Below are 25,588 nucleotides of genomic sequence, written 5' to 3'. Positions count from 1 at the left end.
ATCACTAATCATTCCCACCTCCACCAACAAGATACATTCCGAAACCCAAGAAGACGCAAAGGGAAAGGGAAGGAGAAAGACAAGGAGTTGATTTAATTCATTCTAGGGGTTGGGTATACAAACCTATTCATGCATTAATTCCATCTCATTCCAAGTGCTTTGTATTAACCTGTCTTTTTACTACAACGCTCCATATAGGCTGACTCGTTTTGCTTTGCTTTTCCTCTTTTTAAAAAAGTTGGTTTTGGAATCTGCTTATCTAGAGCAAAGTTGGGCTAGCTAATGAATACAGGTAGCAGTGTAGCATACCACATACGTTTGCCAAATGTATGACAGCATCAGAATGGAGCCTGACCTCTCTACTTCCTGGCTTGTTATAGCTTGGGAAAGAAAAAGAAAAAAAGTTTAGTATGCTTAGGACTCATATTAAAAGTTGCTGTGCTCTAAAATCTATATTAGATCTTGGACAGCAAAAGATAAGAGGGATCATGAAATTAAATACTGGTGGCTGACTAGGGGTAAATGTTCGCAAGCGAATTGCATTTGTTTTGCAAAAAGAAGATAGTTTTATCAGTAGTATGCCTAATTCAAGAGTAATAACAGAAAGAAAGAGAAGAAAGAAACCTACTAGATTGGCAAAAATGTATAAATCAAAATCGAGAAACCTGGAAATGTAAAGAGAAAGAAGGCACCTTTTATCATATGTGGTGGTCTTGTTATAAGGTAAAAGCATACTGGGAAATGATATATAATGAATTGAAAAAGATGTTTAAGCTAACATTTGTAAAAAACAAGCAAACCAGAAGCTTTTCTTTTGGGAATTATAGGTGCAGATTTACCTAGACAGTATAGAAATTTATTTATGTATGCAACCACAGCTACAAGAATGTTATTTGCCCAAAAATGGAAAGATGAAGGAATTCAGATAAAAGAATAAAGGCTACAAAAACTTATGGACTATGCAGAAATGGCAAAACTTATTGGAAGAATAAGAAATCAGGATAACAAACTTTTTATAAAGGAATGGAAATGGTATATTGAATATTTACAAACAAATTACAAACAGATAAAAGCACTGGCAGGGCTATTGTAATAACCTGCAGTTTTTAAAATACAGATATATGAAAATAGATAAATAAAAGAATGATGATTAAAAAAAATAATATAACTTAGAATATGTAGGGAATGGTGATAAAAAATTTAACGAACTGCAGAAAGAAGAGGAAAGAAGACAAGATTTGGAATGTCTGAATCATTGTTAAATTATGACTGAAATGTATATAAATGAAAATCATAAACAAAATTAAAAAGAAAGAAAGAAAGAAAATGATTTTAAAATATGAAGAGGGTAGGGGTTGTGCCTGCTTAGTTGCTTATAATTCCATTAAAAGCTTAATGGAATATCAATAGTCCTTCAATTGCATATTGATAAAAAGACATGATAAAAATAATGGGGCAAGCTAAGTAATATTGGTGAAAAGAGGCAGCTATGTGCAATATTTTTAATGTTTGATGTCTTATTGTGTTTTAATTCATTGGAAGCTGCCCATAGTGGCTGGGGTAACCCAGTCAGATAGGTGGCATATAAAATTATTGTTGTTATTACTACTACTACTACTACTACTACCACTACTACTACAACAACTACTGTACATTTTTTCTTATGGACCAACATGACTACCTTTGCTTTTTTATGTATGACTGCACTATAAAGGAACATAGCTGTAACAATGTTATAGATCCCCTATCAGCTAATAATGTGGAAATTTTCAATCACAACACAGAAAAAGGTAGATTCTAAGAATTGTGATGTGGTGTGATATTATTTAACAACATTTATATACTGCTTGAAAACCTTTAAGCGGTTTATAAAAAATAATAAACAACATTAAAAACAGGGATTTAAAAATAGTCAAAAGATAATTAAAATGAACAGTAGCTAAAAAGAAATAAAACACATGTAACTTTTACATTTTTATAGGCTTGCCTAAACATGGGAGAATAGAACAATGTGCTTGTGTAGTACGGTAGAAATACTATAGAGATCTGCAGGAATTACAGTGGTACCTCAGGTTAAATACTTAATTTGTTCCGGAGGTCCGTTCTTAACCTGAAACTGTTCTTAACCTGAAGCACCACTTTAGCTAATGGGGCCTCCTGCTGCTGCCGCCGTGCTGCCGGAGCACAATTTCTGTTCTCATCCTGAAGCAAAGTTCTTAACCTGAAGCACTATTTCTGGGTTAGCGGAGTCTGTAACCTGAAGTGTATGTAACCCGAAGTACCACTGTAGTGACAAGTACTTAAAATTACAACTCTGAGATGTGTATCTATATATTTATAATTTTGTTCACCACTCCCAAGTCATTTAAAAACCATTTTTGCTGCGTGTATGTAGAAATGGCACTGTATTTCTATATTTACTACAAACACTTATTGGACATGGAAACCTCTACTTTTTAACCTGCCCAAAGCTGAACATTTTAGGTTGTTTGGTTGCGTTGTATGAATTGTCAGATGGCTCTCAAAGTTTGGGGCAAGCTGCCCAGCCTCTTTGAGCAGCGCGCACCATTCCTTTATCCCCCTCAATGTGCTTTTATCAGGCTAGGAGACGAAAACCGTGTGCTTATGATGAAGAGAGATGTAATAAAAAAAGAGGGCTCATGGTGCATCCCTCAGCTGCAGGATAAGTCAGGTTCCCTCCTAGCTTCACATTTGAAAAAGAAGACTTGCACACACAGGTGAATCAAATGCTGACTCAGCTCTTAACTACTGTCCTCCACCCCCCTATGCTTCAGGCACCGTGTCTGCCTTTCAATAGATTTTTAAAGCACAACGTGAATGTTCATGCATTTATCGTTGGCATTCGTTTTTTAAAAAGAAGCTTTTTAAAAGTGCAAAGCTACTCCCAGCTTAGGGAGCAAATTTTGCCTTGTGGGTGCCAGCCAGTCAGCTCCTGGCACAGCCAGCTGCTGATTCAAACCTACAGCACGGTCCACTCCTGCACTCTGCTGCCCCTTGAGAGGAAAGGTACCTTTGGGCTGAATGCTGTGATGACACTTCCAGAGCTGACTGCTATTTGTTTTTTTAAAAAAGTACACCCCTATTGTGTTGGCTGCATACTGTAGTGTTTAATGTTTGGTGCTGATGACCAGAGGAGCAACCTCCTGTTTTTCACAGGCAGTTTGCTTCCCTGTCTCCCTCCCTTGTGGATCTTAAGGTACTCTGTAAAATATTGGATCTGCTTTTATGGAGTAAATGTATTCCCTCCCCCGCACTTTAGTCGAACATGACTTAAATACACCCAAAGTTCTGAGCTGTTCTTTTTCTATCAGATTCTAGCTCAAACTCATTTGGCATCTACAGTACTTGCCCAACTAATAAGGCCTTGGCTGTCCATTTAGAGTGCATTGAGCTCAAAGAGGCGATGGTAGAGGCTCACCCGCAGGCCAGATGTGGCCCCTGGGGCTTCCCTGTCTGGTCCTCAGAGGCCTTGCCTCGCCCATCCTCAGCTGCAATTAGGCTTGGAAAAAACCTCTTGTTGCAGCCAATAAAAGGCTACACACACACACACACACAAACACACACAGATACACTGGTCTAATTGCATTGTGGGGGACAATTTCAGAGGGAGGAGGGTTGCAGCTGGGGAGGGAGGTTTAACCCTTTCCCACGTGCTGCAACCTTCACACCAAAAAATAACCCCTCTCCGGTGCCATGTTTAGGCTTGAAAAAGCCTTCTATAATACAGAATACAGTATTTTTCTCGTGTCAGGTATAATATAGAGCATTTGCCTTCTCTCCAATCCAATATGAACTAAATCTAAAATCCATTATTTAAGTTTAGGTAATAATATATTTCATCAGGTGCATGAAGTGGAATGAAAAGTTGATGAGACGTCTAAAAACTTGGGTGAAGGTACAGTAGAGTTAAAAGCCAAGTGGAGGAATTAGAGCAGCAGAAATATAAAGCGTATATATTCTGTTACCTGGGATGTGAACTATATTTCACAATTTAAACATAAAGGTGTATCTGCTGGAACACCAAAGCAAAAATAACAAATCCCCTGGTAAGAACATACATTTCCTATGAATAGGCTTTATTCTGAGTTAGACCATTGCTCCATCTAGCCCAGCCTTGTCTATTCCGACTGCCAGCAGCCTTCTCAACCTTGCTCCCTGTGATTGTCTTCAGTAGGGATTCCAGGGACTGAGCTTGGAATGTTTTGTAAGCAAAGCATGGGCTTTACCAGCTGACCTAGGTGAGAGAGCCAGTGTGGTGTAGTGGTTAAGAGCGGTAGTCTCGTAATCTGGGGAACCGGGTTCACGTCTCCGCTCCTCCACATGCAGCTGCTGGGTGACCTTGGGCCAGTCACATTTCTTTGAAGTCTCTCAGCCCCACTCACCTCACAGAGTGTTTGTTGTGGGGGAGGAAGGGAAAGGAGAATGTTAGCCGCTTTGAGACTCCTGAAGGGGAGTGAAAGGCGGGATATCAAATCCAAACTCTTCTTCTTCTTCTGTTATGAGAAGGGAATGGAGTGGAGTGTGATTCAACCAGAGCAACCCAACCACCATTCCCCAAAAGTGGGCTATGTACCAAAATGTTGCATTGACACAGCTGCCACTCCCATCACTCCTCTCTTGTTTCTGGCTTGGAAAGTGTGTGTGTGTGTGTGTGTGTGTACACTGATGTTACTCGGAGGGGTGGGGTGGATTTGACGCTGAGGCCTCCAGTTGTTGATTTCTGTACTAGATTCCTGTTATAACAGCGAATGAAGCACAAGTACCTTTGGTATTTTTATTTTAACAATGGGATGCAGTGTCAATTTGCTAATGAATTCTCTTCTGAAAAATAGCTTCTCCATTACGTTTTTAGGAATTCAAGAGTCGGAATCTGATGTGTATGTGAAATGCTTTAGTATGTGACCTCCCATTGCAGAAATACCATTTCACAATGTTCTACATTCATTTCGCTCATTAGATCACGCAGAGCATCTCACGTTCACTGCAGTTTCGTACCGACGCTAGTAATTCTTGTCAATAAACTGTGCCATGGGGATCCCATATAATCCTTAAATATTCTCCGATTTAAAGCCCATAATGGGCAATTGTGGCCATATGACCGCCAAATGGCCTGGAAAATGCTATAGTCAGAAACAGAGAAAATCTGTGTAGTGATAAATAACAAGGTCGGAGTCAGTTATATGTGGTGGCAGTGATCAATTCTTAGAATGGGGTCATTAGAACCAGAGGACCTGTTGTAAAATCATTTGTCGAGGAGTGAAGACTATAGGTCACACTCTTAGGCTGTGTCCAGATGGCAGCTTTCACCACAGCTGATTTAATGCTGCAGAACACTAAACCAGAAGTGGGGGAAGCTATCTCAAGGAAGAAGTAGCACCTGTTCTGGGGATTTTATGCTGCACTTGGTCCATGCCACATATTCTGATTCTGCTAATCCTTGGTCTGTTATGGACTACTTAGCATAGTCCTCCTGTGGTTTGCAAGCACTAAGTGCTCTGGCCCAGCATGGCCAGCACTCCCCATATGAAGGTGCCCATAGATGTCAGGGAGAAATAACCTGGGGAAAACTAACTGTTTTTCATAGAATCTATGATTTTTAAGGAAAGGGCTTTCAAGAGTGCTGTACCATTTTCATTATCTGTATTTTAATAGATTTTAAAAATATTGTGTTAATTCTGTTAAAGTTTAATTACTTTAATCATCTTTTCTGTGTTTTTAGCCTTTTACATTTTATTCCAATTTTCTTTGATTTTTGTAAGTCGCCTTGAGACCCTATCTGGGGAAAAGGTGGGATATAAACAAATACAATGCTGCTAGTAGTAATACAAGCAATGAACCTTAACAGAGATGCTGTGGTTTATAGAGCACATGCGATTCTTGGCTGTGTACATAATGAGATATAAAGCAAAAAGTATGGTTTTCCCTTTGCTAGGAGATAACCAGTATTAGAATGCTATACCATGCTGCTGTTATCCATTTCAAAATATTTCTATTACGCATTTCTTGTTTGGTAAAAAACTGAGAGGATTTCTGGAAGGAGCTTTGCTGAAAACTGCAGAGCAACTATCCAAAATGCTATGAGGTCTCACCGTGGGAATTTAAGATGCACTTCTCTGTTTAGGTTATGCAATGGGAGATTAAAAAGTAATTTAGTCATCTGCATAGAGAACGACCTAAGGATAACTTTTTTTTAATTTTTTTAAAACTTATTTATTAACAGTTTCATTCTGATATATCAAAACATTGGGGGGGGGATCTGACTTGCACTTGTAACATATAAACTGTTACAAGTGCAGATTGGATGTTTTTCAGAATTAAAATATTCAAAGCAGCTTTCAAGAGGACAAGATACTTAGCAGATTCCAGCTATTTCCACCACAGCTCTAAAGAGATGTTGTTTTCTTTCATTCGTTTGGGCATTAGGCTCGATGGGTCACCTTTTCCATTACTAGTGTTTTTCAGATTTTTAGGAACACTTAGTAATTGTATGGGGGTGCCGCTCCTTTTTCCCTGTTCCTTGCAATTGAAGTTCAGGCAGCTGCTTGTAAGTGTCTGGTCTGTTCCTTATCAATGCAAAGCTTTCAGAAAGAATTATTAAGAATGCTAAGTGGTTCTCTGACAATAGTCCCGTCGTTGGTTTTTTTTAGCACATCCCATTATTTTCCCATCTGCGTATATATATTGGGGGAAGTATGCTAGATGTGATATCTGAAGGAAGAAGATTTTTGATGGTTGTGTAATTTTGCAGACAGCAGACATATATCAGGATAATTAAAGGCTAGAACTAGACATATTTAGACTAAACTTGGAAATAAACACAAATCCTTAACCATGAGGGTACTAGCCTCAGGGACTGCCTACGTGAGATTGTAGTAGATTGTGTGTGAGTCAGTGGGAGAAGGTCTCAGGGCTCTCTCTCATGAATCTGCAGCAGTCCAACTAGTGCTTGGATTGCTCTGCCTTGTATGCAGAGGACCAGACAGGATTGGGATCACGGTTTAAACAGGGCTAGATGGACAACTATGATGCTTTAGTTGAGATTTAGGCATTGCTAAGGGTTGGATTAGATGACTCTCGGGGTCCCTTTCAACTCTAAAAATCTATGGTTCTATGAACTCTTTGGATCCTGGGTGAAAACAGCAGTGGAGTCCTCTACACTGTTTCCTTATCTCATATTATCTTGACAGGAACAATATGAAGTATAGACTGTATAGAGCACCGTAGCACAAACTATAGAATCATGCATTTTAAGGAAGTACAACCACTATTATGATTTTAAAAGTTATAACTACTATTGTGATTTAGAAATTAACAACAGCTCCATTTGCATGTTCCTGCCTAGTGGAGCAAGTGGGAAGGACAACCATTTTGAAGATACTGTATTATATATTGTACAGTCGTACTTTGGAAGCCGAACGCCCTGGAACTCGGACGTTTTGGCTCCCGAATGCCGCAAACCCGGAAGCGGGTGTTCCGGTTTGCGAACATTCTTTGGAACCGGAATGTCCAGCGTGGCTTCTGATTGGCTGCAGGAGCTTCCTGCAGCCAATTGGAAGCTGTGCCTTGGTTTCTGAATGTTTTGGAACTCAAACGGACTTCCGGAATGGATTCAATTCATCTTCCGAGCTACGACTGTATTATATAATAAATTTATCTACTGTCCTTCATCCAAAGTTCACATATGTTTACAACATAAAAACACAAATGTGTCACATTATTATTATTTTTTTAAAGCACGTTTAAAAGGCCATAGGTTGTTTAATAGCTTCCCCATGAAGACGCATTCACTAGAGCCCCCTGCTGGTTGGGAGCACCTGCCCTTTAGGCTCTTGTTGTTGACCGTAAAGGAATCTGTAGGGAAGAAAAGGGTTGAATTGTGCAAAGTGCGTAGGAGAGGGAATGGGCGGGCCTCATCCCCAGTGGGAAGAACAGCGGAAGCACTGAAGCAGGATGGAATCGTCTGGGCTGGGGCTGGGCGTGGTGCAAGCAGGAAAATGCCGCGGGATAGTCTTTAATGAAGCGCAAGTGGCCAGGGCCGGGCTGCGTGTTTCATGGGTGAATCATCACAAGTGGGAGGCCTTGGCATGAATTATGGGGTAGGCTTCCGTGGTGGCTATGCAGGCACAACCACGTTCCCAGCCTTGGCCTGCTGGAATCAGAAGACAGACACAGAAGCTTCAGCATCTGACAGACTGGGGAAGTCAAACGAAGAAGCCATACTTAGTTCCCACAAAAGAAATGTGGAAATCCATGTTTTTTCCCCATGTCTTCAGTTTCTGAGCATATTCAGCCACATACATGTCCTCACCGCCATATATTTCTCCTCATCTATTGTAACCCAGCATCTCACTCTCAAAATGCTTTGATATTCAGAATTACAAAATTCAAACAGCATTGCTTTGGCCTAAAAAAATTAAAAGTTAGGGAGAAAAACTCCAGCTTGGGTTGATATTCTGTTTATGTACTCAGTGCAGTCCCCTAACCTGTACACATAATGTGAAAACAGATACTATATTTACTAAGCAGGTGCAGTTAGATATTACACATGTAGCAATGAACTTTATCGCCAACCTAAACTCTCCCACCAGCCTGCTCCACTTGCCTATAGCATGGGTATGGCTCCTGATGCCCTCCAGATGTTGTTGGACCACAATTCCCATCATTCCCTGTTGGCCATGCTGGATGGGGCTGATGGGAGTTGTAGGCTAATGACATCTGGAAGGCAACAGGCTCTCCATCCCTGACCTAAAGCATTGGCCATGTCCTGCCACAAAAATAGTCTCTTGCCCCAAATCTAAATTTTCACGGTGTGGTTAGTAAAGATCCATAGAATGACTCATTGCCATCCAGGGTCCTGCATTATGCATCTACAGCAGTGAATGCTGGTGGGGAGGGGCCTGTGGAAAAACAGGTACAGTCATACCTTGGAATTGAATGGAATCCGTTCTGGAAGTCCATTCAACTTCCAAAACATTCGGAAACCAAAGTGCAACTTCTGATTGGCTGCAGGAAGGTCCTGCAGCCAATCGGAAGCAGCAGAAGCCCTGTCAGACATTCGGCTTCTAAAAGCAGTTAGCAAACCAGAACAGTAACTTCCAGGTTTGCGGTGTTCGGGAGCCAAAACATTTGAGAACGAAGCTGTTCGAAAACCAAGGTACGACTGTATTATGTGTGGCCTATTTGCCTTGAACCAGGTTGATGACCCTTGTCTCCAGTTCCCATCGTTCTTTGGGGTCCAACCTAGATATAGCATCAGTTGTGTGAATGCAGTTAACATGCACACTTTCTGTAATGTAAATGCTAATAGAAGCCATTTGGGTGGTGGGGAGGGAGAGAAGTTAACCCTTTCTGCCCTGCCACGGTCATGATGAAAGTTTGTCTTATTTCTACTGGCATGATGAATGGGATCAGACTGTGGATTGAAAAACAACAAAAGTTTCTGATGAGTTGGTAGTGGTTAGAGGGCAGTTGGAACCATCTTGTTTACATGAAGAGAACAAGGCTGCTCTGGCCCTGGGCAAAGGGTGTGGTGGTGGGGATAATGGCAAAGTCCTTTTTGTAGTTTCCTCCTTCTCTTTGTCCCTGTTGTTATCCAAGGTGGGGCCAGCATCAAAACCCTGGACAACTCTCAGCCAAGTTCTTTGGAGGTCTGAACTGCCGTCTTTGGACTATGCAATAAATGTTGGGGTATATATTTTTATATGAACTGGGCTATAGAAGCAGGCTGCGTTGAGCACTTTGTCCCTGTGTCTTCTCCTGGGAATGGTGGTGTGAGGTGGGAATGGGCGATGCAGGCTTTGCTCCCCCTGTCACAGTGCTCCCTTCGCCCACAGCTCCTTACAAGTGTGCTCCCTGCAGGAGATTCGTGGGGGATCCTTGCCTTCCTGTGTGCCACGCTCTGGAACCTGCCTGTGGTGCCTGCACTGAACAGCACGGACCAAGTGACAACCACCAGACAGTCCATCCAGCAGACGTACGACCTTACTCGCTACCTGGAACACCAGCTGCACTCGCTTGCGGCTACTTATGTGAGTGTAGAAGCTTGGAGAGGGTTGGGGACTACTGAGTTGAGCAACTTAGTAGGAAACAGCTCTCCCTTCCCTTGCGTGCCCTTTCTTCTTCCTCTTCCTGCCCAGACTCTATTCCCTCTCTGTAAACTGTGCTTCACTGTCTCTTTCATCTCTGATGTCTCTGTCGCTAGGTGAGGTCAGGCTGCGTTTCTCTCTCTACCGAGTTGAGAATCCAGTGGATTGCAGGCACATGCATAACTTTAATCCCAAAAGCTCAGTGCAAAGAGGAGTGTATCAACAGGCGACAGCATCTGCCTCCGCTCAGTATGTGGGGAAGGGATTCATGCAGGCAGACATTCTAAGACTTTAAACTGCCTGCATGAATCCCTCTTAACAACACCATCTGCAAAACACGCCACCCCCACCCCGAAATTTCCTTCTGCATGGTGAATAGCTAAAATACGGCTCTTTCCCCAGCCATGGCCCTCACTTGGCAGAATATCTGAAATGCTTCCCCCTCCCTGCCTTCAGGCACCGGTGGAGTCTCCCTGTTTACAATCTGTTGTGCATCTCTTGCTGGGGTGAGGTGAGGCCTTGTCTGTCAGAACTCGCCAGGGAAACGCCCGGCTGCGTGGAGAGCAGAGACTGGGGGCAGACCCTCGTCTATCTGCATGGCATCCCTGCTCCCTGGCCTACCTGGCATTCCAAGCCCTACCCCTTGGCTGCGTTCCCTGGCACTGAGCATTCATCAAGAGCAGTCACAAGAGTGAAACCAAGGTATTGATTTGGTTCGGGTATGGGAAAGTGTAGAGGCTCATATTTTCCAGCATATCTGGGTTCAAGAAGCTTCCTTTTTTAAACACAAAATTGAGAAGCCTGGATCCCCATAGGTAAAATAAGAAGTGGACCCACGCTGTGGTCTAAACCACAGAGCCTAGGGCTTGCCAATCAGAAGGTCGGCAGTTCAAATCCCTGTGACAGGGTGAGCTCCCGATGCTTGGTCCCAGCTCCTGCCAACCTAGCAGTTCGAAAGCACGTCAAAGTGCAAGTAGATGAATAGGTACCGCTCTGGTGGGAAGGTAGGACGGTGTTTTCTGTGCGCTGCTCTGGTTCGCCAGAAGCGGCTTAGTCATGCTGGCCACATAACCTGGAAGCTGTACACTGGCTCCCTCGGCCAATAAAGCGAGATGAGCTCCACAACCCCAGAGTCGGTCACAACTGGATCTAATGGTCAGGGGTCCCTTTACCTTTACCTTATGTCCATCTTATTTGTTGCCTTCCTGTGTGCCACAACATCAACTGGAACAACATTCTCTAACAGGGGCCCCCAGTTATAACACATCATTCCCATAATGAGCCACTGTATTGAAAAGCATTAAAAATACTTACTGGTAATTAACTAAATTTCCGCCCATCAAGCAGAAGCCTGCCCCTCTAACAAAAGCCTGCCCACCATAATGCCCTCTTTTTGGAGTTTTTGTTTTTTTAACCGTGATCTCCCCCAAAAAGCTCAACAACTCCCCCCACCAAAAAAATCCTTGCTACACCCAGGCCACTAGGTGGGGGCCTAAATGCACAATTAGCATGTTAAAGCTCATGGTTCATCTGGAGGAAGATAAACCATAAGCCTGGCTTTGGACAACTTGCTAAGCCAAACCATGACTTAGCTGGCGGCAGCAGGACCAGAGGAAGAGCAAAGGAGCCACAATCTCCTCTCCAAGAGCCAGCATGCTCACACGTATGTGCTAAATCATAGTTTGGATCAGGTCAATGTTTCATCTGTCTTCACCTTCCTATGAGGACAGTTAAGGGTGAATTCCTATAGAGGCAATAATCTAACCCTTCATGAGATATCATAATAATAATAATAATAATAATTTATTATTTATACCCCGCCCATCTGGCTGGGCCTCCCCAGCCACTCTAGGTGGCTTCCATAAAAACCAAAAGTACAGTAAAATATCACACGTTAAAAACTTCGCTGAACAGTGCTGCCTTAAGATGTCTTCTGAATGTCAGGTAGTTGTTTATCGCTTTGACATCTGCTGGAAGGGCGTTCCATAGCGTGGGCGCCACTACCGAGAAGGCCCTCTGCCTGGTTCCCTGTAGCTTTGCTTCTCGCAATGAGGGAACTGCCAGAAGGCCCTCGGCGCTGGACCTCAGCGTACGGGCAGAATGATGGGGGTGGAGACGCTCCTTCAGGTATACTGGACCGAGGCTGTTTAGGGCTTTAAAGGTCAGCACCAACACTTTGAATTGTGCTCGGAAACATACCGGTGTTATATGGTCTCGGCGGCCGCTCCCAGTCACCAGTCTAGCTGCCGCATTCTGGATTAGTTGTAGTTTCCGGGTCACCTTCAAAGGTAGCCCCACGTAGAGTGCATTGCAGTAGTCCAAGTGGGAGATAACCAGAGCATGCACCACTCTGGCGAGACAGTCCGCAGGCAGATAGGGTCTCAGCCTGTGTACCAGATGGAGCTGGTAAACAGCTGCCCTGGACACAGATTTGACCTGTGCCTCCATGGACAGCTGTGAGTCCAAAATGACGACCAGGGAATCCTCCACACCTGCCCGCCTCCTGTCCCCCAGAAACAGTACTTCTGTCTTGTCAGGATTCAACCTCAATCTGTTAGCCGCCATCCATCCTCCAACCGCCTCCAGACACTCACACAGGACCTTCACTGCCCTCACTGGTTCTGATTTAAAAGAGAGGTAGCTGCAGATTTGTGATGCTTTGGAACATTTGTGGTTCCTTTGGATAGAGCAGTCCTACCTCTTGAGGTTATGGTTTTTAGGAGCCCATCCCATTTCCATTTGACGGACAAAAAATGTGTCCCTTCATGCAGGCTTGAAAGGCCCATACTTTTCTTTTCACGGGGCTCATGTGCTCAAAGATCCAGAATGTGTAAAGAACACAAATCTCCTTACAAACATTTTTTGGAGAAAGACAGGGGTTGGAATTGTTGAGCCCTTTTGTTGAAATAAGAAGTTACTGTTAAGAAGTTGCCTATCTTTGGAGGGAGCCAGACGTTAACAGGGAGAGGCTATTCTGTAGAGATGCCGGGAGAGGAACTGGGGCAGTAATAAAAGGAATCTTCTCATGGCTTAAGGAGATTAAGGCTAGGGAGGACTGCATCGGCTACCATTGGAGGTTATGCTATTTCCAGCAGAAATCAGGCCTTCTCCACTATCAGAGCTCCAGCTTAAAATTTAGCACTGCGTAGGCCTGATATAATAGCATATGCAACCATTGCATTTCATTATGATTCCCATATTCTCTGTACGTCCTGATGGTTGCCTCCTTACCTTCAGTGTTCCCGTAAGTAGGTTGGCATTCACTGGTGCAAAATGATTGGCAATCTGACTCAGCAGGACAGGAAATGCACACCCATGTGCCCGCATGCGCACTGCCGCATAGCCCCGGGGCTTCTGTATCAGTATAGAAAAAGGAAACCAGTCAATTGTGCTGTCTTGTTGGCTGCTTCTTGAGGGATGTTGTGAAATTTCTGCCAAGGGATTTCTACTGAAGCAAAGCTGCTCCCATATGTGGCGATGTAAGCTGTGGACAGAGAAGGCTATTCAAACAGCTGGGGGGAAATGAAATAAAACATCTTGACAGCTGAGGAACACTGGGGTCACAGCTGCATGGGTCTTATTTGGGGGATTGGATGTGCCGTTCAAGTGCATCAAATCTCCAAAGTAGGAAGGCCCAAGGTGTTTTCAACCTGCAGTGGTCCTTGCCTGCTTGTTTGCTGGGTCAATAGTGAGGATTGCAGGATTTGGCCATCATCTGCTGTGGTGGGCATGAGCACATGCAAGGGGGGGAAGTGCCTGCCTTTCCTTTCTGTGCTCCCAGCACTAAGTCCAGCGGCATCTCTAGCTGGGACCATGGACAACCACTGTCTAGGCCAGACCTTACAACAAGGGTGGTGTGAATTTCAGCAGCTCTGTGCAAATATATGATTTGCAGTTCCTGAGAATTCTCTGCTTTCTAATCTTTTAAAACAACAACAACAGAAAACCAATTTTCTAGCCCATACAGCTTCAAAGATAAGTTCGAATATATATATATATCAACAATGCCTGATAAAATCTCAGAAAACTAAGAGATTCCCATAGTCACTTTTTGATCCTTCTCAAGAGTAGATGAAACAGAATAAATGGTAAAAAGCAAACAATCCCCCACCCCATAATTTCTACAGGAACCTGGCCTTAGTGTTTCCTGGCATATTTTTTTAATAACCTTGAAACATAATTTTGGTACCTACCCATCTTAAAATTTAATACAGAGCAAAACTCTAGTGTCCAGAAGAGAGCATTCAGGCAGAATCCTTTTGAGCACTGCTGCTGTTGCTGCCCAAATTTCAGTTGCATTGTATTCCCTTCTCCTTGCTCCCACCCAACACTTTCAGCAAAGCTTACCTTGTGGCTCACTTTTAGCAGTTCCGTACTGATGCTCAGGGAAGCCTGAGAGCCAATGCACTCTCCTTCAAGAGACCGTTCCTTCCTTTGCCCATAGAAACAACTTGTTTGTAAGAAAAGCTTGACTGCAACCTGCACTTTGAAGTCTTGTCTTTTAAAATTTGTGTTTTTACTATTGGTGGGACTTCTCTCTCTCTCTCTACTCTCTCTCTCTCTCTCTCTCTTATTGATGTGAGCTGCTTTCAGAGACCATCATTGTCTGAAAAGCAGGATAAGAACGTAATAAACAAATGAATGAAGGCTCAGAAGCAAAACAAACAAATAAACAAAAAAATGCACCCAAATTAAAAGAACCCAAAATATCATTTTGAAATCTTTTTGAGATTCACTGGTGGGATGGGGTGAATGTGAGGATAGAATTCATTCCTTTTGAGCACTTAAGGACAACAGCATGGCTACAGGCAGTGCACATGCTGGCCCAAGGTCCTTGGCTTGCCTGAAGGCCACTGTCTGTATTAAGCCCCACAAGAAAAGGCAAAATGGGAAAGGCAAGCCTGTGTGCTGAAGGCCCACACAAACCCTCTTTAGATTCTTCAGTAACAGGTCTCCCAATTAGCTTCCCATCTGGCTGCCTCACGCCATCTTCTTTGCTTATTCTTATTTACTCATTGCATTTAAATTCTGCCTTTCCTCACAGGAGCACAAGGCGGCATGCATAGTTCACCACTTCCCTGTTTCATCCTCCCAACAGCCCTGTGTGGTAGGTTCAGCTGAGAGTGAGTGACTGGCCCCAAGGTCACCCAAGGAGCTTCCTGGCTGAGTCAGGATTTGAACCTTGGTCTCCCAGGTCCCAGCCCACTGCTCTCATCACTACACCACACTGGCTGTCTAAAAGAAAAGAAAAAACCCACTTCCTTTCTTTGATCTTAAAGTCCAGGCCCTTTAAGTATTAGAGAAGTCATGCTTCAGCTTTCCTCCCCCCACTGGTCTCATGGCGTTGGCCACGTCCCAGCCTGCTCTGTGAGTTGGTTTCTGCTGGCGTGTTGTTTGGGGAGAACCCGTCCCTACTTGCCCCCGGGCGACACAGAGGAAATTAATTTGTCTCCTGAGCTTGTCAGATTGTTCACACAGCCGCGGGCTTTGACACACCTCCCTTCCGCTCTGTGCTTCACCCCACCCGCTCACCCCGCTGCCTGGGCAATCCTGCTGCCCCTCAGGGCACCAATGCTGGCAGAGGGGGGTGGGGCGGGGAATCCCAGGAACGCAGCTTAGCAGGGCAAGCGGGTGTGAATAAATGTGTGTGTGTGTTTGCGTGTGTCTACCAGAATATTCAGGGCAAAGCAGGGATCTCTCACTAAGTGCCTATCTGACCGTGCTGCAGTCGCAATATGTCACCGGGTAAAAAGGAGATAATCAGCATGTCAGTGGATCCCATAATATTTGCATGCACCGGGCACACATACAAAATGCAGCTGTTCAGACTAATAAAGGATGTCAGTGTGCACTCATGCCTGGTGTTGTTGTGCATATCGCTAAGGAATTAAAATTGCTCGCTCTCATACTGCCATACCTCACCGCCTCACTGAGTGGGAGCAGGAGGAAGAGCTTGTGGAAAGGATGAGTGGAATGGTATGTGCAACTGCGCTACTCCCGTATAATAAGCATGTCTAACCACCCGCTTGTCTTTCCACCCTCAGCTCAGCTACCTGGGGCCACCTTTCAATGAGCCGGACTTTGATCCTCCCCGGCTAATCGGGGCAGAGGCTGTGCCCAGCGCCACCGTGGACTTTCAGGAATGGCACAGCCTGAATGACAATGCCCGGCTGGCAGCCAACTACCAGGCCTACAGCCACCTGCTGTGCTACCTGAGCACCATGGATGGGAAATCCCCAGTCGCCATGCCCACCCTGCGCCACAGCCTCGCACACTTCCGCGCCAGCCTGCAAGGGCTTCTGGGCTCCATCGCCGGCATCATGGCTTCCCTGGGCTACCAGCTTCCACCGACGCCGACAGATGGTACGCCTCCGCTCCGCAGCCAGTTCCTGCGCAAGATGGACGACTTTTGGCTGCTCAAGGAGCTGCAGACCTGGCTGTGGCGCTCGGCCAAGGACTTCAACAGGCTGCGCAAGAGGGTGCCCCCTTCTGCTGTTATGCTGCACCTCGAGAGCAGGGGCTTCTGAGCCCTGCCCTTCACCAGCCTCTCTGCCTTCGCCTCGTCCACTGACGTCATACCTGCCCCTCAAGGCCAAGGGCTTTCCAGAGCCCCCCCCCGAACCCACAGCCTGCCTGCCCCTCTCCACCTCCAACCCACCTCCAACCTGACTCCTGCTGCCACACCTTCATGGTGCTGCACTGCTCTCTATTATGAAGCCGTGCCTCTAGGTGAGCAAACCCACACCTATCTGTTTCTTCCTTCCCTTCCTTCCTCCGCCGTCTTAGTGGCCTGCCTTTCTCTTGTTCTTCCCAGAGGGGGCCATTAATTTTCCAGGATCAGAGGAAAAGCCCTGCTCCCTCCCACCCCAGTGATGAGCAATAAAGCCCTGGCTGCAGGGCAGCAAACATCTGGCAGCCTCCACCTCTGGCACTCTGCTCTCCTTAAATGGAGCTCCCCCAGAGCCTGGGTTCCTGCTTGTGCGCTCTCTCTCTCTCTCTCTCTCTCTCTCTCTCTCTCTCTCTTTCTCATAGAGGATTGTGCCAATTAGGTGCTTACGAAGGGGTTTACTTCCCACAAACCTGCCTCTGATCAAACCCACTGGCTCAAGATGATGCACAGCTCTGGCCTTCCTTTCGGGCCATGAACTCTGCAGCAGGGGTGGGGAACCTTCCTGAAGCTGGGGGGTCACCTCCCCACCTGGTTAATTCTTCCAGACGCCAAAAACAAAGCAGACAGAGCCAGAGCTTGCAGCAGGTGGAGATACCTTATGCCATCTTTCACCCCCCAACACACACATGTCCACAGACATGCATGCAGAGAACTTCCCTCTCTGCAGTCTCATCTCTATCCACCAGCTGCTCAGGAGATTGGGTGGCAGATGAGTGGTGGGCTGCAAAGGGGGCTGCCCCACACTCTTTCTCAGACACATGCATGCACATTGCGCTGCAAACACGCACAACCTCCCCACCCTGCAGTCTCCTCCTGACTGAGGAACAGATGAGCAACAAGAAAGAGAGCAGTGTCCCAGGCCTGCTCCCTTGATTCCTGATCAGCTAGGCAGCAGGTGGGGCTGGAAGATTGCAGGCTGGCAGTTCCCTACCCCTGCTCTAGAGGCAACCTCACCCCGCAAGGGCAAAATGGGACTCTGAATAGGCGTTGCAATGAGGCATGAAACATAAGGGATATGGTTTAATGCAGGCACTGGCAAGCTTTCAGCCTTTTTCTCTCTCTTTTGCAGTGGTCAACTCAAGAGGCTCCCCTATCATTCATCAAAGCCAAAAGCTGCAGCAGAGTTGCCCACGACAGGGACATCTTCTTAGCCAGCCCCAGCAGTGGTCTCCGCCTGCCTGTACCTCTCCCTCCCCACTGTGGCAGGCGGGCCTAGTGAGGCTGTGCGGTTTACTGTCACCAGCAAAGGACAAGGGGAGGAGTTTCCCATAGGTGGCCCAGTCCATAGGTCTCTCTCTCTCTCTCCCCTCCCCTCTCCTTCTGCCCCCTTCCCCACTGTCAGGTTGTGTTATTCTCAGTTTGTCTGTATTAATATTTATTTATTTTCAGATGTTATTTATTAGATTGTATTTATTGCAGAATTTCTATTCTTGTATTAACAAATAAAAGGCTTTCTCCAGGAGCTATGCTGGCCTTATTTGTTTCTTTGCAGAGCATTCTCTGGGCAGATCTTCTTTTATACGCAGTAAACAAACTTTCTGTGTGCATTCAAATACCTTCCTTCAACTGGGTTTTGTACCTAGTGCCCCCAGTTGTAGGACTACAATTCCCATCATTCATTGGGCTTATGATCTGGGGACTAATGGGAGATGGAGTCCAACAACCTCCAGAGAGCCACAGGTTCCCCATGTCAGCATCGCCCTTGAGCCAGTGTACCAACTGGACTCATGCACTACAGCCCCGACTGGGCTAGGCGAGCTGGGTAGCACTGCCAGAGACCTCCTTTCCCACAGGAACTGGTCACAGTGCTGTGGACTCACAGCTTGGAGCTGAGAGCACCGGATTCACTGTCTCAATAATGCAGTCGTTGCGCAGCAGCGTTTTGCAGAGTCTTGCAGAGTATAAACCACTTGGAGAGCAGCTCTGTAAAGTATCTTCTTTTATTCTATAACTACAGCTATAATACAAACTATATACAGAGCTAAATATTCTGAGCATACATCAATGCTACTCTGAGTGCCTGCAGCTGCTCTTAGCAGCAATCTTATCTCTAAATACTATCTCTTGCACTCACTCTCCGACACACTGACTGACTCTCTCTCTCACACACAGAGACTCACTCACTTGACTAATTAAGTAGAGAGCAGTACATTGCTCCTCCTCTCTGTAGAGTCAGCAGAGACCTCAGGAGATTCTTGGGTATGGGAGGGGTGAAATCTCCTCACCCCACCCCTGCAACAAGAAGGCCGGGGTCATGAAACACACAGTGTGCCATCTCCTTTAAGCCAAACAAATCCTGGGTTACTCACTTTGCCCCCAAAAGCGATGATGTAGATGGGAGAAGCTCAATTTACAGGATTATTGCATTGGCCCCAGAACCTATCCATCTCCTTCCCTTCCCATTTTATGTCCTAAAATAAATGAAAAGGAGAACATGGGCTCCAGCACAAAGACAGTGGAAGCTGTAGCCTGGATTTGTGGGTACATTGTGGTGGTGTTCTTTTTAAAAAACCTGTGGGCTCCACACCCCAAAATGGCTGCCATGGGATAGTGACTAATGACAAAACTCTCTTTTGTGAATCCCTTCCCCCTGTACACACATTCCGCACACCACCCACTCATTTATAAGCATTCACCAAATTCATCCCAACACACACATTCCTCCTTTTGCCTACATCCCAGGCCCCATCTGCTGTCTTTTTACTCCCCTGAGGCTCCACCCACCCTTCATCCATCGCTCTGGCTTACCCCTTTATTGCCTTCCCATGACTTCTTTTTTCACCCCCAACACCCCCACCTCTTTTCTGTCTCTCCTCCCCTTGCTACCTTTCCTTCCTCAGGACATGGACACACAGACACACTTCAGCTACCACCGCCACCATCACAGGTCCTTATCTTTCTTCCTCCAACCAATCCAAAGGCCACCTGCCCTCTAAAGCAGAACAGAAGTGAACAGGTGCAACAAAAACCTAGCAAGGAGCCACAAGCAGCTGGAGCAGCAACACAGGGACACAATTTTAATTCTGTTTTGGATGTGTGTTAATCTTGGGGGGTGGGGAGCAGAGCAGGTGGCCTAGCAGGTGCTACAACAGTCCTCTGGGGTCCCATGGGCATCACGTTGCTGATTCCAGAACCACAGCGATGGGGGAAAGTTCACCTCCTAATTTGAACCACAGTAGTAGCTTTCCATCCATTGCAGTACAACCAGGATATCCTGTCTCTGTGCATAAGAGTTGTTGGCCATCTATCCTTGTAGAATCAATCTTGGCCATTTCCAGCTGAGCACACGAGGCAAGAGCGAGCCCTAATGTCCACCTCTGTTTTTGGGTGGGATTCAATGACGTGCCAGCAAACTCAGACGGTGCAATTACGGTTTATTGAGAAGTTGTGGCAGCAAGCTGGCTTCCTCAAACGATCAGACTTTTTGTGATAAGGAAAACTACAGGAAAATGCACTGGAAAGTATTGGAGAACAGTTGCTTTGACATAACTTTGCCAGCGTACACGCTATACATTTAAAGCACATTGTTAATAAATTAATTAAATTTGTATACTGGTCTTAATCTGTAGATCTTAGGACGGTTCACAACATAAAATTACAATATAAAAAAACCCACAACATATATCATGAAAATAGGAACAAAAAACAAATAATCTCCCCTTCCCACAACACATTTATAAGGGCATCAGATGTCAATTAGCCAAGGGCCTGGTTGAAGAGGAACATTTTCACCTGGCCCCTAAAGGTGTATAAACTGTCTCAGACTCTGCATTCATCATCTGAGGCCCTTCTTTGTGTGCCTCCTCCACGTGAGGGTGGCAACACGAGAATGGGCCTTTTCTGTAGTGGCTCCCCATTTATGGAATGCTTTCCCCAGAGAGGTTTGCCTGGCACTTTCATTATATATATTTTAGGCGCCAGGTGAAAACATTCCTCTTCAACCAGAGGTAGCTGTTTAATATTCCACAGCCTTTTAAATGTGTCTGTGGGAACAAAATAATGTTATTTTTATTTAAATTATTTACTTGTTTTTTATCTTGTATATTATTCTTTGAACTGCCCTGAGATCTTGTGATGAAGGGTGGTAAACAGATTTAATAAATAATAATAAATAATAATAATAAATAATAATATAATTAAGGAGCCAGCTGAAACTCCCTGGGGAGAGCATTCCACAAACAGAGAACTGGTGCAGAAAAGGTGTTGCCACTCTCTGGACCTCTCATGGAGAGGTACATGAAGATGGGACATGGCATCTCCGCCCAAGAATCCTGGGAATTGTAGATTGCTAAGGGTGCTGGGAATTATAGCTCTGTGCTGGGTAAATGACAGTTCCCAGGATTCTTGGGGGAAAGCTATTTGCTCTAAATGTGTGGTGTGTATGCAGCTATCACCAAACCTCCCTTAAAACAAAACAGATTGAATGCTCAAAAAGGGATAAGTGAAAGACACCAAAGATAATCCAAGGCAGTACACAATTAATTCTGAACCTGGGGCCTCCACAAGAGACAGTAAGAGCAACAACCAACAACAGCCCGCCATGGCTTCCTGGTCAGAGTGTGATGGAGAAGAATATGCATTGCAGAAGGAACTGGGATGACGGCAAAGAGGAACAGGCAGGAGATGATGGCTCCCTTTGCCTGATTCACCATAAACTTCTCCTGAATGCAACCTGGCTACCTAACTCTACATAGGGACCAAAGGTGAAAGCAGCTTCTGCTCTCAGCCCATTTCAAGAGAAAGAGTAGCAGTGGGTCTCAAGGTTATGTCACATATACCGTACACGGCATATATACACATATATATATGTATGTGTGCCCATTTCCTTTCTCTGTAACTTGGGGTGGTGGTGGTCCTAAGGTAACTGTGCAGAGGGCACTTTTAACATCCAGCAGCTGCTTTTTGGTAAACTGTTCTTCCCCGAAGTACCAAGAGAACAGGGAGAATGTCAACCAGTTGGAAGGTAGCTTATTCCTGAGCCACACTATGAAGGCGATAAAACGCTGCTGGAGTCCATAAACAGAGAAAGAGACAGTCTCAGCAGCTGACAAAAAAACCCAGAAGAACCAACAACCAGGGTGGACTGCAGATTCCAGATTCCAGCTCCATCCTTCTTGCTCTCCTACTCAGCCACCGTAGATCTTACTCCCATCTCTGAGCCAAGAATACGGCAGAAAGATCCTTGCTCCAAGGAACTCCCCCCCCCCCTGCTGTCACTAGCAGGGCCTCCCACGCCTCACCTCTTAAAATGTGCCGCACAATACAGACTGTGAGAAGCCAGCCACAGCCCCCGGAGATAGATAACTTGAGGGTCTCAGCATCCAGGTTGGCTGCTTGGCCCCTTTCCAGCTGTGGTGAGATCACTGCAGCATTCAACAGGGAGAGAACAGAGCCCAACCTTCTGGCTCGTCCGCTGTCTACCCCCCACTCTCTCCATCCATCACATGCATTGCTTGTGACAGTCAAAGGAGCTGGGCTATAGCGCCTCTGCTCCTCTTGTGCAACTCTCCAGATGATTTTCACTGCATCTCCCTCTTTAAGGCTGCTGCATGACAACAAACCTGCTCCAGTCCTCCTTCCAGATTTCCTCCCTGGGGTAGTTATGCACAAGTCTTCCTTATCACCTGCTTCATGGTGCAGGAACTTTTTTTGTGGCAGCTGCCTTCTTCTTGAGTTAAGAATTCATTTCCCCTTGGATGGTTTTCTTGTTTAGCTCTACACCTTGGGTTGGGGCAGATAGAAAGTTATCCAGATCTACAATCCCTCTCTTCCTCTCCCCCTCCCCAAACACCTACTCTAGTTTCTCATTCTGTACCTACAGGGCTCTGCTCCCACCAAGAATCCCATCCCTAAAAGTTATCACCCCAACCTCTTCACTTCCAAGAGGTTTCTTCAGATGCCCCTTGCTACTGGCCACTCAGGCACCCTTTTGAGGTGGGAGGCCTCATGGCCTACTTAGTTTCTAGCTGCTTTGATCAGGACTGTTATAGCCAGAAAGGTGCAATGATAGCAGAGGGAGAAACCTAAGGGAACATTGAGAATCTGTTTACATTATTGCTTAACTCCTCACATAGTGCCCTCCCTGAAATATACTTAGAGTCGAGTGTGAATTTCATGCTCTTTATTCAGCTCATAGTAGCAATGAATGAAACTTTCCCCAAAAGGTCTAGAATAGATGTATATACATTATTTCCACAATGGGCCTCACATGATTGACTAATTCCGGGCTGCTCCTGTAGGCCAATCAGGTTGCTGATTCACTTCATCCAAGAGCCTGATTGGCTGCTCCTGCAGGCCAATCAGGTCGCTGATTCACTTCCACCTGGAGCTGGATTGGGTGGCTCCTGCAGACCAATCAGACTGCTGCATTCTGGATCCTATTGATCTAGGATTCAGCTCAAGTACATAACACTCCCCCTTGGTAATTTTTGTAGCCACTTTCACGCGACATTAGCCACAACCCATAACTGATCCTGTAGTTTCTTGACAAATAGTGCTTGGCGTTGAGTCAAGGTACTGGGATACACTAATAAAACAGCCGAACCCTACTTTGATGGGAACCAACCTGTGATATTCAAATCTGGTTCCTGAATGCTACCACTGTCAGTGAGCAAGTTTGTTCGATCCAGTATCAAAGCAAGACAGTTGGTGCTCTATAAGACGTATTGTTACAGCTGGAATATGTGCTCTAAAATGAAGGGCAAACTGGGCTGGATAAGGCAAGATGAGGCAACCCCTTGGGTGGCAGGATCCATAAGAGCAGCAGACCCCAATGTAGATCTTTATTCCCCCCTGTTCCTGATTTAGATCTTGACTCACCCCTTCTTCTCCAGTGGGGATGGGGGTGCCATTTTGCGGTTTGCCTCAGATGTCAAAATGTTTTTGGGGTGCACAGGGCAACCTGTTAATAGAGACCATTTAAAGGAGATGCTACACCTAATGAATATGTACAAATGAAAATTATGCCTCCCTGCTGGGCAAAATTTGCATCTGCTAAAAGGATTTAAGCCCTGGGCCATAGCAAATAGGCCAAGAGAGCCTGAGGGTGTTGAGAATGGTCTTTGCCATTCTTCCCTGAAACCAATGGATTGCATTCTTCTTTTTCTGAGTCAAGAGCTAAGGATGTGGATTTTGGTTCATAAAAGCAGGTCAGGCCTCCACCATGGCTCCATAAAATGAAGCCCATAGCTGGAGCTGAGCCTAGTAAAATACATTAGTCATTGCATAGCGTAAGGATAAAAGGAAGGCTGGAGAAAGGCTGAGGGTGAAGGGGGAGAGAGGGCTAGAGAGGCTGCATTGATCCCCGTCCTACTTGTTCAGGTCTCCTTTCTCCCAGACCCCGCTTGCTCCTTGTGGGGTAGGGGGGCAGCCTGATGATTCATGCCCTAGTGGATTCCTAACTCCCAGGGGTGAGTCTGGGGCAGCATCTGGGGTCAGAATCTCCTGCTTTGCCTTTGTCTCCTGGAGTTTCTTGCCCTGGAAAGAAACTGACTCAGTCTTGATTCCCAGCAGGGGACAAAGCCTCCACGAAGGAGGCCAGGAAACAACCTTGAGCTAACCACAGCCACCCCTTGCCTACAGTTGTCTGCCCTGGACTGGTCCAACAGCCAGGCAGGCTGTAATGCTAACCGAAGGCCTGGTCAATGGCAGTCTCCACGGCGGCTGTACTAACCACAGGCATTTTTATATGGCTGTAGTGGCAGCCCCCTTATCCTCCATTTTCAGTGCTTTGTGGGAAACTTATTGGGCTCTGGGGAAGGCATTATTCAGGAACCTATGTTTGATCAAAGACTCTTTGGAGTCAACCCAGCGTTGTTTTGCCCCTGTGAGTAAAGGCGCAACTAGACAGAGTGGCAGGGCAATGCCGTAGCAACTTTAGGAGGACTTCAACTGGGAAAATTGCATTGGATGGATGGATAGCTCAGTTGGTAGAGCATTAGACTCTTAATCTCAAGGCATGGGTTCAAAGCCCACTCTGTGTGTGTTAGGGTGGAGGGGAGCCCACTTTCCTCCACTGCTGCAGAACCTGGCAGCCGTGCAGCAGCAATGGCCTTTCAAAAAACCCATGGGATGTCCAATTGTACATTTCCTATTGTGTCATCTATCTAGATGTGACCTCAGGGAGTGGGGGAGATATGGACATAGGCTGAGATCAATTGTGTGCTAAGCTGCACCATGAATAGGGCTGAAGTGTACCATCCTATCAAGGCAAAAGTAGGAAATCTCCAAGCAGTATTTAGTTCCTCTTCCATCCTGCGAAGCCTGGTCTATTGGGGCAAATGGAGCGCCACACCTCCAGCCTCAGCCTGCCCCCAAGTAGTTCCCAGCTGCCTGCCTGCCTTCTTGCAACCTGTCTAGAGGTGGTGGCACCTTAGTTTCAGCATTGTCATTGTTGAATTCAGCATGGAGAAGGATGGGGACAAATCTAGAAGCAGTTGGTTTTGCCTCTGGGGGATCAGAGCTCCTTGTTTTCAGGGGCAGCACATTCTGTTTCACTGCCTGAGGCGAAATGCGAACATGCCACCCCCCTCACCTCCTCACTTGAGTTGCATAGCGGCACATTCTAGCAAGATCTCATAAACGCTGTGAGCTCTCATGAGACTTTGGCAAGATCTTAGTTTTATAGCTAACTGTACCTGCCCATGTCGGAGCTGGAAAATTAATGTTCAGATTACAAATTCGCCTCACTGATGCATTAGAATGAGCTGGATATTAAGGTGATTATTGTGATGGTGAGTTAAAGATGGGTACTAGTTGCATCATGGGAAAGCTGACTACTAATGCCCCTTTAAAAAAAATTAGAGCAGGAATG

General features: G+C 45.7%; 1 protein-coding gene across 4 annotated transcripts in view; it reads left to right on the top strand.

Annotated features, from left to right (window-relative positions):
* The window catches only part of CLCF1 (cardiotrophin like cytokine factor 1), a 51,625-nt gene extending 33,395 nt beyond the window's left edge, over window positions 1-18,230 (top strand). For 2 of the 4 annotated variants that reach the window (XM_081922810.1, XM_081922811.1), the window contains exons 2-3: window positions 9,880-10,049; window positions 16,151-18,230. In XM_081922810.1, coding sequence (XP_081778936.1) covers window positions 9,880-10,049; window positions 16,151-16,633 — 653 coding nt within the window. In that variant the 3' untranslated portion in view covers window positions 16,634-18,230. Of the gene's footprint in view, window positions 1-9,854; window positions 10,050-16,150 lie in introns of all 4 variants that reach the window. The other 2 variants (XR_014171198.1, XM_081922809.1) reach the window with 2 other exon arrangements.
* Window positions 18,231-25,588: the final 7,358 nt, after the last annotated feature.

The sequence above is a fragment of the Podarcis melisellensis genome, assembly GCF_964234715.1.
Source record: "Podarcis melisellensis genome assembly, chromosome: 1".
Classification (NCBI taxonomy): domain Eukaryota; kingdom Metazoa; phylum Chordata; class Lepidosauria; order Squamata; family Lacertidae; genus Podarcis; species Podarcis melisellensis.
This window is presented reverse-complemented; position numbering and strand designations above follow the sequence as displayed.